The 13,663-nt window shown below is 47.8% G+C and overlaps 1 protein-coding gene across 2 annotated transcripts in view; it reads left to right on the forward strand.

Annotated features, from left to right (window-relative positions):
• The window catches only part of LOC107387619 (myelin regulatory factor like), a 46,202-nt gene that overhangs the window by 32,446 nt on the left and 93 nt on the right, over nucleotides 1-13,663 (forward strand). The window contains exons 22-25 of one of the 2 annotated variants that reach the window (XM_015962665.3): nucleotides 873-947; nucleotides 9,914-10,025; nucleotides 12,663-12,734; nucleotides 12,811-13,663. The exon at nucleotides 12,811-13,663 is cut by the window's right edge and continues 93 nt beyond it. In XM_015962665.3, coding sequence (XP_015818151.3) covers nucleotides 873-947; nucleotides 9,914-10,025; nucleotides 12,663-12,734; nucleotides 12,811-12,897 — 346 coding nt within the window. In that variant the 3' untranslated portion in view covers nucleotides 12,898-13,663. Of the gene's footprint in view, nucleotides 1-872; nucleotides 948-9,251; nucleotides 9,458-9,913; nucleotides 10,026-12,662; nucleotides 12,735-12,810 lie in introns of those variants that run through there. The other variant, XM_070541801.1, reaches the window with a different exon arrangement.

Consider the following 13,663-nt stretch of genomic DNA (forward strand, 5'->3'; position numbering starts at 1 on the left):
CTCAATCAGAAGTTCATTGTTCCGTGCTCATGACAAGAAAACACAAATCCATGCAAATAAACAAGCAAACATCTCAGAAAAAAAGACATGCAATTGATAATTAGAGCAAAACCGACTTCTGCACAGTAAAGGAGCATAAACTGTCCCAACTTTGACAAAAACTCAAGTAGCTGATATCAAGAAATCCTACCAACAGCCTAAAGGAGCTGGTCTGAAGGACAGCACAGAGGTCCTCATCGTGGCTGCACAGGAACAGGCCCTGAACACCAGAGGTCATGATCTACTACACCAGACTAGACCCAAGGTGTAGGCCATGCAGAGAGGCCCCTGAGACAATCCACCTCATAACTGCAGGTGTAAGGTGCTGGCAGGGAACGCATCCATACCACAACCAAGTGGCTGGTATTGTGTACAGAAACATCTGTGGAGAGTATGGAACCGGAAGCCCCAAGCTCAAAGTGGGTAACGCCCCCTAAGGTGGTAGACAACGAGAGAGCCAAGCTCCTGTGGGACTTCCAGATGCAGACTGACAACGTGGTGGTGGAGAACCAACCGGACGTTGAGGTGGTGGACAAACAACAGAGGACAGATGTTGTGGCTGATGTGGCGATACCAGGTGATGCAACATCAGGAGAAAGGAACACGAGAAACTAGAAGTTCCAGAACCTCAGAGAAGAACTTGAGAAAGTCTGGAGGGTGAAGCCATCAGTGGTGCCCGTGGTCATCGGGGCACTAACCCAGGAACAGCTAAATTACTGCTGAACCCTCAAGCTCCCAGGTCTCTGGTGGAGGACCCGAGCTTGGAAGGATGAGATGGGAATTTATATATATATATATATATATTTAAATGCTACTTGTTGTTGTTTCTTCAGGCCCGGAAGATTTATCTTCAGAGTTCCTATCAGCCAGTTTGTTCCCCTCAACATGAAAGTCACTCTGCTCATGAAGTAAGAGACACACACGAACATAACTGACTGCAGTTTTTAATCGTTTGAATGTTCCGCTAAAGCTAATGTAGCTAACCGTTAGCATGAGTCATCTAAATGCACGTTAGCTTGTTAGCCCTGATGTTACCGTTATTTCATCACTATTGAAAACAGCATTAGCTGATTAGCTTAGTGGTAATGATTAGGGATGTCCCGATCAGGTTTTTTTGCCTCCGAGTCCGAGTCATTAGACTTTGAAAATCTATTGATACTGAGTCCCGATCCGGTACTTTCGATACATTAAAAAAAACAAGAAAAGGAAGAAAAAGTTCCAGAATGTTCCTTATTTTTTATTTAATTACCTTTTTATTTTAATTTTTAACAACAGATCACTTCTGTGAGGTAGCTTGAACAATCAAGTAATAAATAACATAAATTCTTCACATTTGGACTTAATTGCAAATATAAAAAGTCTAATATAAAACAGATAGCACTTCAACTTAAAATACCTGGCAGGGGTCTAATTAGCCTCGGCCCCCAAAATGCTTAGATACACCCCTGGGCATGGGACGGAGTTTTGAAGATGATCTGAATTGTATCAACTATATAAATACTACATGCTGATAAGTTATTGCTTTATACAGGTACAAACGTGTAGTGGGATCAATCTACCTACATTTAATTTTTTAAGAACCATGTTTTCTTGGTTTTTATTTTCCTATCTTCCTGTCCCGTCTGTCTCTGACCTTCCTGTCCCGTCTGTCTCTGACCTTCCTGTCCTTCTGTCTCTGACCTTCCTGTCCTGTCTGTCTCTGGTCTTCCTGTCCTGTCTGTCTCTGATCTTCCTGCATCTCCCAGTCCTCCAGAAAAACTCCTGCCTGCTTCCTTCTTTTTCACCTCACAAGTAACTTTTTAACCAGCAGATCAAATTGATCTATTGACCGCAAAAAAAGCGGAGTGTGCGCTGCGCCGCCCGGCTGCGCCAGTGAAGAGCGCTGCAGCGCGTCCACACGTCATGCTCAAATACAGACAGAACTTAGCAGAGAGAAAATGAACGGACACAAATGACTGTGTGTTAATTACATATTTATGGTGACGTCACTTAGAAACTTAGAAAACGTTACTGTGGCCGTGTGCAGAACGCAGCTGGAGTTCATGAATAATCAACGGTCTGCCTGCTGCTCTGCTCTAAAGAATCCCCGCTACTCTGAGTCCATATAAATAATATAATTGTATTATAAGTTTCAGTGGGAGCACGGGCAGAATATCTTGCCCTCCAGTCAGAACCCAAAAACACCAGTAGGCAACGACTTATAAAAAGACATCCTTTATTAACATAATCAACAATAAAACACTACGGCCAAGTTCCTTCACGATAAAACCAGCTGTCCAGCATAGATAAAAACAAGCAGCGGTACTTAGCTGTCCCGGTTGATGTGCCCCCTCCCCAGGGTCTGAGCTTCCGACAACGTCCAACGCCCCGGGGTGCAGCTTGCGAGGACGGGGGGTAAATCCACAACGTAAGTCCGACTGCCAGAGTCTGTGGCGGCAGATGTCGGCATGGTCTTGGCACCCAACTGCTCCCAGCCCTCTCTACCTAAAGAAGGCGTCAAGCCTTCCATCCTAGCGCTGGAACACTGCCCACCTGCTCAACTATCTTCGTCACCGGCAGCCCTAACCGACTGCAAACGACCCCACCCCCAGAATCCGGTGCCACAATGACAGGTCGACCACACACACCAACTCGGTAGATCTGTCACCCTTTTATCCTCCCCGGCCTCATTACCCATAACAAGGACCAGCCGGTGTCCAATCACCACGCCCTCAGAATCCGGCAACTCCCGTCTTCTGTCCTTCACACTCTTCCCCTTCTTGTCCTGAAGGACTCGCCCTCGAGTCCTAGACTTCCACACGATAATCCTTGAACCAAGCGGGAGGCCTCCTCTGACGAACCACACGTTGTTCCACAGCTCCATGTCCCTCAACCTTCCCAGGGATACATCCTCTCGATCCTCCTGCAACAGCACCCCCTCGAGCAGCCTCTCCATGTAATGGGGCAGGGTTGCTTGAGTCACTGGAACCACTTGCCTCTGTCAACCGTTGAGCAATCCTGCTGGTGTCCTCCCAGGTGGCATCCGGTTGACGGTTGGTGGCATCCGGCTGATGAACCACACGTTGTTCCACAGCTCCATGTCCCTCGACCTTCCCAGGGATACATCCTCTCGATCCTCCTGCAACAGCACCCCCTCGAGCAGCCTCTCCACGTGATGGGGCTGGGTCACTTGCGTCACCAGAACTGCTTGTCTCTGCAGACCATCGATGACCCCTGCTGGTGTCTTGCCAGGTGGCATCCTGTGAACGCAGCCTCCGTCCTGCTCTCTCTCGGGACCCCACAGCCATCGGTGCTGCAACTGTTGAAAGAGCAGTACACGGCTTAAGTCGGTTGAAGTGAACCACACTCTCAGGACCCCCCCCCCCTCAACGGGTACTATTCTGTACAGCTCATCTGTCACCCGCTCAAGAACCCTAAACGGTCCTTTATATCGTCTCTGAAGCTTGGGACACACCCCCCACCTCCTCAGCTTATTTCGGACCCACTCCAATTCACCTTCCGAGTAGAACTGGCAGGTGGCCCTAAAATCATAGGCCCTCTTTTGTTGTGCCGCGGCTCTGCACTGATGGCGTTTCACCGCCTCTACCACCGTAGTCAAGGTTTCCTGCAGTCCCGTCACATACTCGTCCACCGAGGCAAAGGGTTCACCCTTGTCCAGGTCCAACATGACATCAACAGGCAGCATGATCTCTCACCCGAACAGAACCTTATAAGGTGTGACGATGTGCTGGCGTGAATGCTACTTCTGTAGGCCAACATTACATATGGCAGCAAGGAATCCCAGTTAAGCTGATTGTCCTCCACAAAGAAAGTCAACATAGTCAGCGACGTCTGATTAAACCTCTCCACTAATCCGTCTGACTGGGGATGATAGGGGGTTGTCCTCGTTTTATGAATCTGCAAGAGTCCGCATAGCTCTCGAAATAGTTTTGACTCGAAGTTCCTCCCCTGGTCGGAATTTAGGCTCCGTGGTACCCCAAACCGACACACCCATTCCTCGGTCAGAACCCTCGCAATCGTTTTAGCCTCCTGATTAGGGAGTGGGAAGCTTTCTGTCCATTTAGAGAAGTAGTCACCCACTACCATGATGTATTTATTTCTCAGGCCGGTCTCAGGAAGTGGACCCAAAATATCCACTGCAATGCGTTCAAAGGGCCTAGAGGTCAGTGACTGCTCCAAAGGTGCACGCGGTATTCCTCCATGCATTTTAACCGAGCCACAGTCCGCACACTCACGAACCCAAGCCCTTACGTCCTTAAACCACTCGGGCCAATAATGGTCTTTCACCTTGCCTTGCAGTTTTTGGACCCCCAGATGACCTCCGGTGGGGGCATTATGTAACTGTTTTAGGACCTCTGGCACCAGAGCCCGGGGCAAAACAACCTGGACCGCCTGCGCAGCATCAGAATTTGCTGGTGCTACACGCACCAACTGGGAACCCCAAATTTCGAGTTGGTCCCACACAGGTGCAAACTGTTTTACTTCTGGATCATCAGGGCCTACACGCTCTACACCCTGTTTGGCATCCCTGATTCGCTTCAGCACCAGATCATCCAGCTGCGCCTGGCTGAGTTCATCCTTCTCTAAAGCCCGGCTAGACCCTGATCCTCCCTCTTGTAGGGAGCACACCCTCAACTCAGCTTCCAAGGGCTGCGTTCCCTCACCGGCTGATAAGTTCTCTGGTTTTCAACTTGGCAGTCTGGAAAGGGCATCCGCGTTACTATGCAGTCTACCTGGCCGATGAATGATTTTATATTGGAAATTGGCCAGCTGTTCCACCCATCTAGCCAGTTGTCCCTCCAAACCCTGGAATTATGCAGCCATCGTAGAGAGTTATGGTCTGTCCTTAAAACAAATTCCTTGCCCAATAAATAATGTTTGAAGTGCTTAGTGAAAGTGACCCGACTCAAGAGCTCCTTCTTTGTCGTGGCATATTTATGTTCCTGCTTTGTAAGGGCTCTACTAGCATATGCTACAACCTGCTTTGTTTCCCCTTCAACCTGTGATAGCACAGCCCCAATCCCTACCTCGCTGGCATCTGTATCTAAGGTAAAAGATTTCTTGGGGTCGGGGTAGGTCAGTACAGGAGCAGTTATCAAACAGGCTTTAAGTTTCTCAAAGGCCTCCTGACAGTCTTCATCCCACCAAAAGCGTTTTCCTCTTTCTTGTAACCGATGCAATGGACGAGCAATGTCCGCAAAGCCTTTCACGAACCGTCTATAATAAGACGCCAGGCCCAACAAGCTCTGGACCTCTGTCTGATTAGTTGGGATGGGCCACTCTCTTACTGCCTCTATTTTAGCTGGATCTGGCCTAACGCCTTCTGCGGAAATCACATGACCTAGATAATGGACCTGCGTAGAAAAAGGTCAAATTTAGAAGGCTTTACTTTTAGATTAGACTGCCTCAACTTCTCCAAGATGCGCTAGATGCTCCTGAAAATTACGCCCGAACACGATAATGTCATCCAGGTAAACTAAACAAACAGTCCATTGCAAATCAGCCAAAATCAGGTCCATCAGGCGCTGAAATGTACCAGGGGCATTACACAACCCAAAACTTAGCACATTAAATTCAAACAGTCCCTGGCGAGTGATAAAAGCAGTCTTATGTCGGTCCCTAGGGTCTACTTCCACCTGCCAATAACCACTAGTCCAAGGTTGAAAACCGTTGGGCATGCACCAAGCTATCCAAAGCATCATTGATTCGGGGAAGAGGATAAGTGTCTTTTCTAGTGACATCATTCAGTTTCCTGTAGTCCACACAAAATCTATATCCACCCCCTTTCTTTTTAACCAGAACCACAGGGGCAGCCCACGGACTACATGAGGGGTGAATAATGTCATTTGCCAACATGTCTCTCAAATTATCTGTCACTTCCTGTTGTAGATGAAGTGGAATCCTTCGGGGGCACATTTTTATGGGTGCGGCCTCCCCGGTGTCAATTTCATGAGAGATAATCTGTGTTCTTCCCAAATCTGTATCCCCTCGACTGAATAGAGACAGATTTTGTAGGAGCAACTGAGACTTCCTCAGCGGCAAATCCTCTCTCACCGACTCTAAACTGGGTCATCAACGATTCCACTGTCCAAGGTTGAGAGCCTTGACCCTCCTTCACACGATCTGTCCTCTCGTCCTCCACCTCAACATCGGTGAAAAGCGTACCCACTCTCATGCCGCCTTTCAATATTAGTGGGTCGTCGCTCACATTCATCACTCGCACTGGGAGTTGGCCCTGATCAACCTTGCAAATAACTCTCTCCACAAGCAAGTCACAGCGCTTAGAGAGGTGATCAGACGGCTCCAGCAACCCCCGGGCATAATCACCCCAGCTGTCCTTAATCTGTCCCGATATTATAGCTTCGCTCCGCGGCGGGACTACGGTATCTGTTTGCACCACTACAACCTGTGGACTTAAAAAAGGTTCCAAGTCAAGCAGTGGGAACACTCTGCCCATGATCTTACACGTTTTGGTGCCCAGATCAACCACCATGCCATGTTTGGACAGAAAGTCAAATCCTAACAATACTTCATCTGAGGGGATGTCTGATACCAAGAATTCCACCACGAAAGCCAGGGGGCCCAGCTGACACGTTGTTTGCCAACATCCCATAATACACATTCCTCCCCCATTCGCAGCTGTAACATTACCCCCATATGGAGTTAATTCACACCCCCCTCGAGTGAAGGATAACCACAGCTTTCGTGAAATCACAGAGTGTGAAGCTCCGGTATCTATTAGAACCTGGCATTCACACCCACCTATCCTGGCTTTCAAATACCCAGAATTTCCTCTTCCTATAGGGGTCTCAACAACGGAGAGGGGGGCGGGCATTTGACCCACTGTACGCGCCCCCTCTTTGTCCTGAACGTAAGGACAGTCCCGACGTATATCCCGACGTATATGCCGGTTACAACAGCACTCCCAGCATCCTCCCAACCTCCCATTTCCCTTTTTCTGGGAATATTCTCGACTAGGCTGTAAGTTTGTGTTCTGAGCGTCATGGTGGGGACCAGATGCAGCAGGTACAGACAGTGTGTGCAGCACATTCTGGAGGGATTTCGCCTCCTGTCTCAAGCTCTCAACCACCCCCATTAGCGAAGTAATGCTTTCTTCATCAGCATCTTTTTCAGTCATTCCTCTCACTCTTGCGTCAGATACTGAGCTGGTCTCCAAACCCTTAATGAGCTCAAGCTCCGCCGCCAGGTTGATGGCTGCTTCAAGTGACGCAGGCTTGGCACTCCGTAAACTCACTCTCATGTCCCCATTCCCCACATGAGCTATGAACTGATCTTTAGCCAACAGGTCTTGTGTGTTGGGATCCGCTGTCGGATAAGCTTTAACAGCAGATCGTTGTAATGCCATCCGAAATTCACGAACACTCTCATTATGCCATCTGCGTCGAGCGGAGAAAACGTCTCTATTCCAATCAGCGCTGTCACACGGATCCACGCACCTCCCCATTTGCTCTTTCAACGCGGCATAATTAGCTTTAACACTTCCGAACAAGCCATTATAAACATCTCGAGCCTAGTCAGACAAAAGAAGACACATAAACTTTAATTTAAGGGGCTCATCCCAATTATTTACATCGGCTGCCATTTCAAATTGTTCAGCCCAGTCTGCCCATTCACGGCCAACACCGGAAAAGCTCTCAGGCATAAAAATCGGCCGAGTCACTACGCTCACGGGCTGATTTACAGCTGAGCTCAACGAAGTAGGTGTGTTATTTTCAGGTCCTGACATTCTGGATCGCTAGATCCCACTTCAGACACCAGTGTATTATAAGTTTCAGTGGGAGCACGGGCAGAATATCTTGCCCTCCAGTCAGAACCCAAAAACACCAGTAGGCAACGACTTATAAAAAGACATCCTTTATTAACATAATCAACAATAAAACACTATGGCCAAGTTCCTTCACGATAAAACCAGCTGTCCAGCATAGATAAAAACAAGCAGCGGTACTTAGCTGTCCCGGTTGATGTGACCCCCTCCCCGGGGTCTGAGCTTCTGACACCGTCCAACGCCCCGGGGTGCAGCTTGCAAGGACGGCGGGTAAATCCACAACGTAAGTCCGACTGCCAGAGTCTGTGGCGGCAGATGTCGGCGTGGTCTTGGCACCCAACTGCTCCCAGCCCTCTCTACCTAAAGAAGGCGTCAAGACTTCCCTCCTAGCGCTGGAACACTGCCCACCTGCTCAACTATCTTCGTCACCGGCAGCCCTAAACGACTGCAAACGACCCCACCCCCCAGAATCCGGTGCCACAATGACAGGTCGACCACACACACCAACTCGGTAGATCTGTCATCCTTTTGTCCTCCCCGGCCTCATTACCCATAACAAGGACCAGCCGGTGTCCAATCACCACGCCCTCAGAATCCGGCAACTCCCGTCTTCTGTCCTTCACATAATAAAGGTAGAAACTGGATTTTTGTGCTCCTTCTGGGTGTGTAAGTTGAGGGCATCGGGGGGGTGACAACCTTTAAGGAGAACCAAGATGCTTTCCTGTGATTTGAACCCAGTATCCGAGTCCGGATTGGGGCTTGGATCGGGAAGTAAAGCCCAAGCCCGATAAGTCTGAAACCACGTGATCTGGGCCGATTTCCTGTATGTGATCGGATCGGGACATCCCTAGTAATGATCCCCTTAGCTTAGGGGTGTCAAACTGAAATTCACACCGGGCCAAAATGGAAAAACTGGGACGAAGTCGCGGGCCAAAGTCAATATTTTTGGTAAAAGACAAATTGGTACATTTTCCTTTATCTACAGATGTGTACGTTTGGTCCTTTTCATTTGAAACACACTTATTTTTGCAGCAACACTGAATGTGGAAAACCACAGGAGCACATGGATTTTAAATGAAGCACACATCAGTGGTGCTCGTTACTTATTATGTCTCAGATTTGTTTTAATTCCTTGAACTGTGTATATGTACAGCATTTAGTTTTTATATATTTTGAATCTTTTAATGCCAACAACAAAATTTAAAGAAAACTGTAATTCTCTTAAATGAAAATGTAAAATCTCACCTATGAACTTTCATGCTTTGGAGCAGAAAAAGTGCATAAAACCAAAATAATCTGAGCTCAGTGTGCTCTTGATTTGCTGTGATGCTCACCTGTTCCAGCCACACACCTGCACCTGTGGGATTGGCTCTGAGCTGAGGAAGGAGCTTTGCTGTTCTGCTCAATCTGTTCATCTTCATCACAGATGACAGGTGCTCACACAGGTCTGTGCTGCTGAACATGGAGAGCACCTGAGCAGCTGGACCAGTCAGTTGGTCGGTGTGTCGGGGAGGAGATGAACACTACAGCAGCTGTAGTCATCCTGACGGGAGCGTGTCGCTAAACTGGAGTTAAACCATCTTGGTCTGGAAGTTGGTCGGTGCGCCTTCAATGTCGGCCGAGAACAGATTAGTGAGTGGTTCAAATCCGTTTCTGGGATTCAAAGTTGACAAATTACTGAGTAAACTCAGCACTCAGTAACAGGAGTGTTTACAGGAGGAGGGGACGCTGCAGACGCCGAGTAGTAGCATGGATGCTAATGAGTGTAAACAGAAAGGAGGAGGCGCTTCGACAGGCGCGCTAACACGATGGGATTTGTAGTCCTTGCGGCACCATTGGCCGGCGGGCCAGTTTTAAATTATATTTGGTATTTGAGCTCGCGGGCCAAATAAAAATAGACGGCGAGCCTAATTTGGCCCCAAGGACCTGAGCTTGACACCTGTGCCTTAGCTCATACCTGCCAAGTGTCCTGCTTTACCCGGGACACTCCCGTGTTTTACCCCTCTTTACGATGTGGTGAAGCAGCTGTTTGTTTAGAATGTGGATTAATGGTAAATGAATTGGTTTGAAACCAGTTTGTTGTTTTAGCTCCACAGAGCTGTTGGTGGTTCATCTGTGTCGCTCAGATGAATCCAGGACTTGTTCTTCTCTGCTGGATGCAAATATGGTCACGGGAGGGAGGTATCCCTCAAATACACAAGTAAGTATCACAGGTGAGCAGCTACGCATGCCAGTAATTTACCTGTAAAATTAAAAAAGGCCAATTTAAAGAATAAACTAAGATCCATTCTTTTAAATCATCTTTACAGTTCAAACTACTTAAATGATTTCTAGTCCTTTAAAACAAGAAGACAGCCCAAATGATATCTAACAAATGAAAGAGCTGAAGCTTGTCTTTGCATTTTGCTTTTTAGAAGAAGTAATGCCTTTATGGACAGGATTTCTAGGTGCAGCCAAGGTGTGGAGGGCATCCGTTTTGGTGGCCTGAGGATCAGGTCTCTGCTTTTTGCAGATGATGTGGTCCTGTTGGCTTCATCAGAACGTGATGTTCAGCTTTCGCTGGAGCGGTTCGCAGCCGAGTGTGAAGCAGCTGGGATGAGAATCAGCTCCTCTAAATCTGAGACCATGGTCTTGAGTCAGAAAAGGGTAGAATGCCTTCTCCGGGTCAGGGATGAGGTCCTGCCCCAAGTGGAGGAGTTTAAGTATCTCGGGGTCTTGTTCACGAGTGAGGGAAAGCTGGAGCGTGAGATCGATAGGTGGATTGGTGCTGCATCTGCAGTGATGCGGGCGTTGTACCGGTCTGTCGTGGTGAAGAGAGAGCTGAGTCAGAAGGCGAAGCTCTCGATTTACCGGTCGATCTACGTTCCTACCCTCACCTATGGTCATGAGCTTTGGGTAGTGACCGAAAGAACGAGATCGCGGATACAAGCGGCCGAAATGAGTTTTCTCTGAAGAGTGGCTGGGCTCTCCCTTAGAGATAGGGTGAGAAGCTCGGTCATCCGGGAGGGGCTCAGAGTAGACCCGCTGCTCCTCTACATCGAGAGGAGCCAGTTGAGGTGGCTCGGGCATCTGGTCAGGATGCCTCCTGGACACCTCCCTGGTGAGGTTTTACTGGCACATCCAACCGGGAGGAGACCTAAAGGTAGACCCAGGACACGGTGGAGGGACTATGTCTCTCACCTGGTCAGGGAACACCTTGGGATTCCCCCGGAGGAGCTGGCCCAAGTGGCTGGGGAGAGGGAAGTCTGGGCCTCTCGCCTTAGGCTACTGCCCCCACGACCCGACTCCGGATAAGTGGATGAAAATGGATGGATGGATGGATGGATGGATGGATGGATGGATGGATGGATGGATGGATGGATGGAGAAGAAGCATATCATGTTTACATGAAGGAACACATATATTTTTCATTGCTATTGAAAAAAATCAAGAATGAAAAATAAGCTTTAAAATGATTAATTGCTCTGACATCAATTGAGATAAAGTAGCTTTAGATTAAACTCTTAAAGTTGAGATGGGAACTTATAATGTTATGAAAACCATTTATGATCATTTTAACTAAATATTTTATCATTTTTATACATTTTTGTTGTACAGAACAGGGTAGCTTCAAACAGCATCTCCTTCTGCCATAAAATAGAGAAATAATGTCTGTAAATCATGACTCAGCGCAACAGCAATGTTACGTTTTAACAGGAAAACAGGACAGTAACAGATGTACAGACCCAGCATTAGCTTCCATGTGCTAACAGGTGTCAGTAATGCTAACAAATCATCACCTTAAAGCAGCTTTCCGGAGTTTTCCCCTTTCAGAAATGATGTAAGATTTTTCAGAAATCCCTAAAAGTGATTATCTCACCATGTACTGTGATGTAATGTAAACAAAACGTTTTTTATTGCTAACCACGTCCCCCGCCCCGCAGAGCTCCGTGCAATAGGAAACTGATCACCGACCAGAACTAACCAATAGCGTTAGACTACCGCTAATGTGCTTCAGATTTAAGGAATACCTCGGCTGATGCAGAGTTGATGAACTTTTTACGGACAAGAAAGTCTCTAAAATATAAATATATGAGAACACAACGTGACATGAGAATAATACTCGTAAAACAGCGTGTTTTAGCGGTATATCGCTACAGAAGCACATTTATAAACTAAAAGCGTGAAGTCGCCATCTTAAAAACACGGAAGGAGTGTGATATGCTTGTCAGCCACTAGATGGTGCCATCGGATAAGAGAAATACTCCGGAAAGAAGCTTTAATACATAAATGTGGTTAAACGACCAGTTCACTGCTTATAATAATAATAATACATTTAGTTTAAAAGCGCCTTTCAGGACACCCAAGGTCACATGACAGGAAAAATATATTCAGTAAAATACATTAAAAGAACAATAAAACACAATGAATAAAAGAACATAGAAAAGAAGAAAACCATTCAGATAAAGTCCGAGGTCAGAGGTCAGAGGCTGATTTGAACAGGCGAGTCTTGAGTCTGGATTTGAAGAGGGTGAAACTGTCGATTGTTCTGATGTCTGGGCGGAGTGACTTCCAGAGACGGGGAGCAGAGCGGCTGACAGCTCTGCTCCCCATGGTAGTGACATGGTTAATCTGGAGAAAAGAACAAATGCAGAACCAATCATCAGGTCAGCCCACGCAGAGCCGTGTTCACTCGGAGAGGAAGTGACCAGGCTTAGGGTGTGTCACACCTAAAATGGTCCAGGTGGAAACCGATCTGACTTCTCTGCTCGTCAGACCGGGTCTAAACTGGTGGCCTCCACGTGCGTTAGCTACAGTAGTTCTGCAGGTTGAGTTAACAGCAGCTTTGTGTCCTCAGGGGGACCACGAGTGGCCGCTCCACGTGGCTCGGCTGTACGACGGCTCGTATCACTTCCGCTCTGCAGTGGCTGTAAGAACATTCACGGTTTGGTAGGAGAGCACACCGGGCTCGTGTGAGCTGATGAACTGTGGCGTTCTTTCTTTAGGGTCAAGCAGACTGCAGTACTGACCATCACTACGCGGGGGCGCTCTTCACAGACTACCACTTCAGTTTCTACAGGCGCTGCACATAAGCACCGGACACCGGCTCCACTGCACCAGTCCAGCTCCGGCCTTCACTGTGCAGACACCTGCTCCTGCGGGCGTCACTCCTCTGCTCTTGTGGTGCTTTTATGGCTGAGTTTGTGTTTTTTATGGTGAAATGAGCGTCCTGTGGTGAAGAGTTCACCAACACAAAACCATGTTTGACAGTTGAATCTCCTCCAGATTCCCACTGAAGTAATGAAGAGTTTATTCGGTTTAAACAACCAACGCTTCTTAATTGTGTCCGCTCTTAGACGTGAGTTTAGTAATGGTGTTGTTGCACGTTTCGTTTGTCCACGTCTGAGGCTTAAAGGGGACTCCAGCCGGATGGAGACTCAGCTGAAAGGTAACTTCTGCTTTCTTTACGTTTTAGTCCAACTTTCCCGGTGAAGCTCCGTCACGTTTTCCGTCTGCTCGGTGAACTTTGATAATCCTGTTGCTGAGGGATCCTGGGAATGGGCCATGGACGTAATTTTTTTGGGGGGGACGGGGGGGACATGTCCCCCCACTTTTTCCAACGTCAAGTTTTGACCCCTGCACTTTTTACCATCCAAAAACAATATTACGCTACATTAAACTGACACTGGTTGAGCTCTAGGACCAAGCGGAAAGCAACCGTTTGTGTTGAAGCCTGTTTCCCATTAGAGCATACTGTAAAGATACCCCCCCCCCCGTGTCCCCCCCACTTCTAAAGTGAAAATTACGTCCTTGGAATGGGCCAGTGGGACTTTTCAACCATAAAGCTTTAGTTTTGAA

Source organism: Nothobranchius furzeri, chromosome 1 (assembly GCF_043380555.1).
Source record: "Nothobranchius furzeri strain GRZ-AD chromosome 1, NfurGRZ-RIMD1, whole genome shotgun sequence".
NCBI lineage: Eukaryota > Metazoa > Chordata > Actinopteri > Cyprinodontiformes > Nothobranchiidae > Nothobranchius > Nothobranchius furzeri.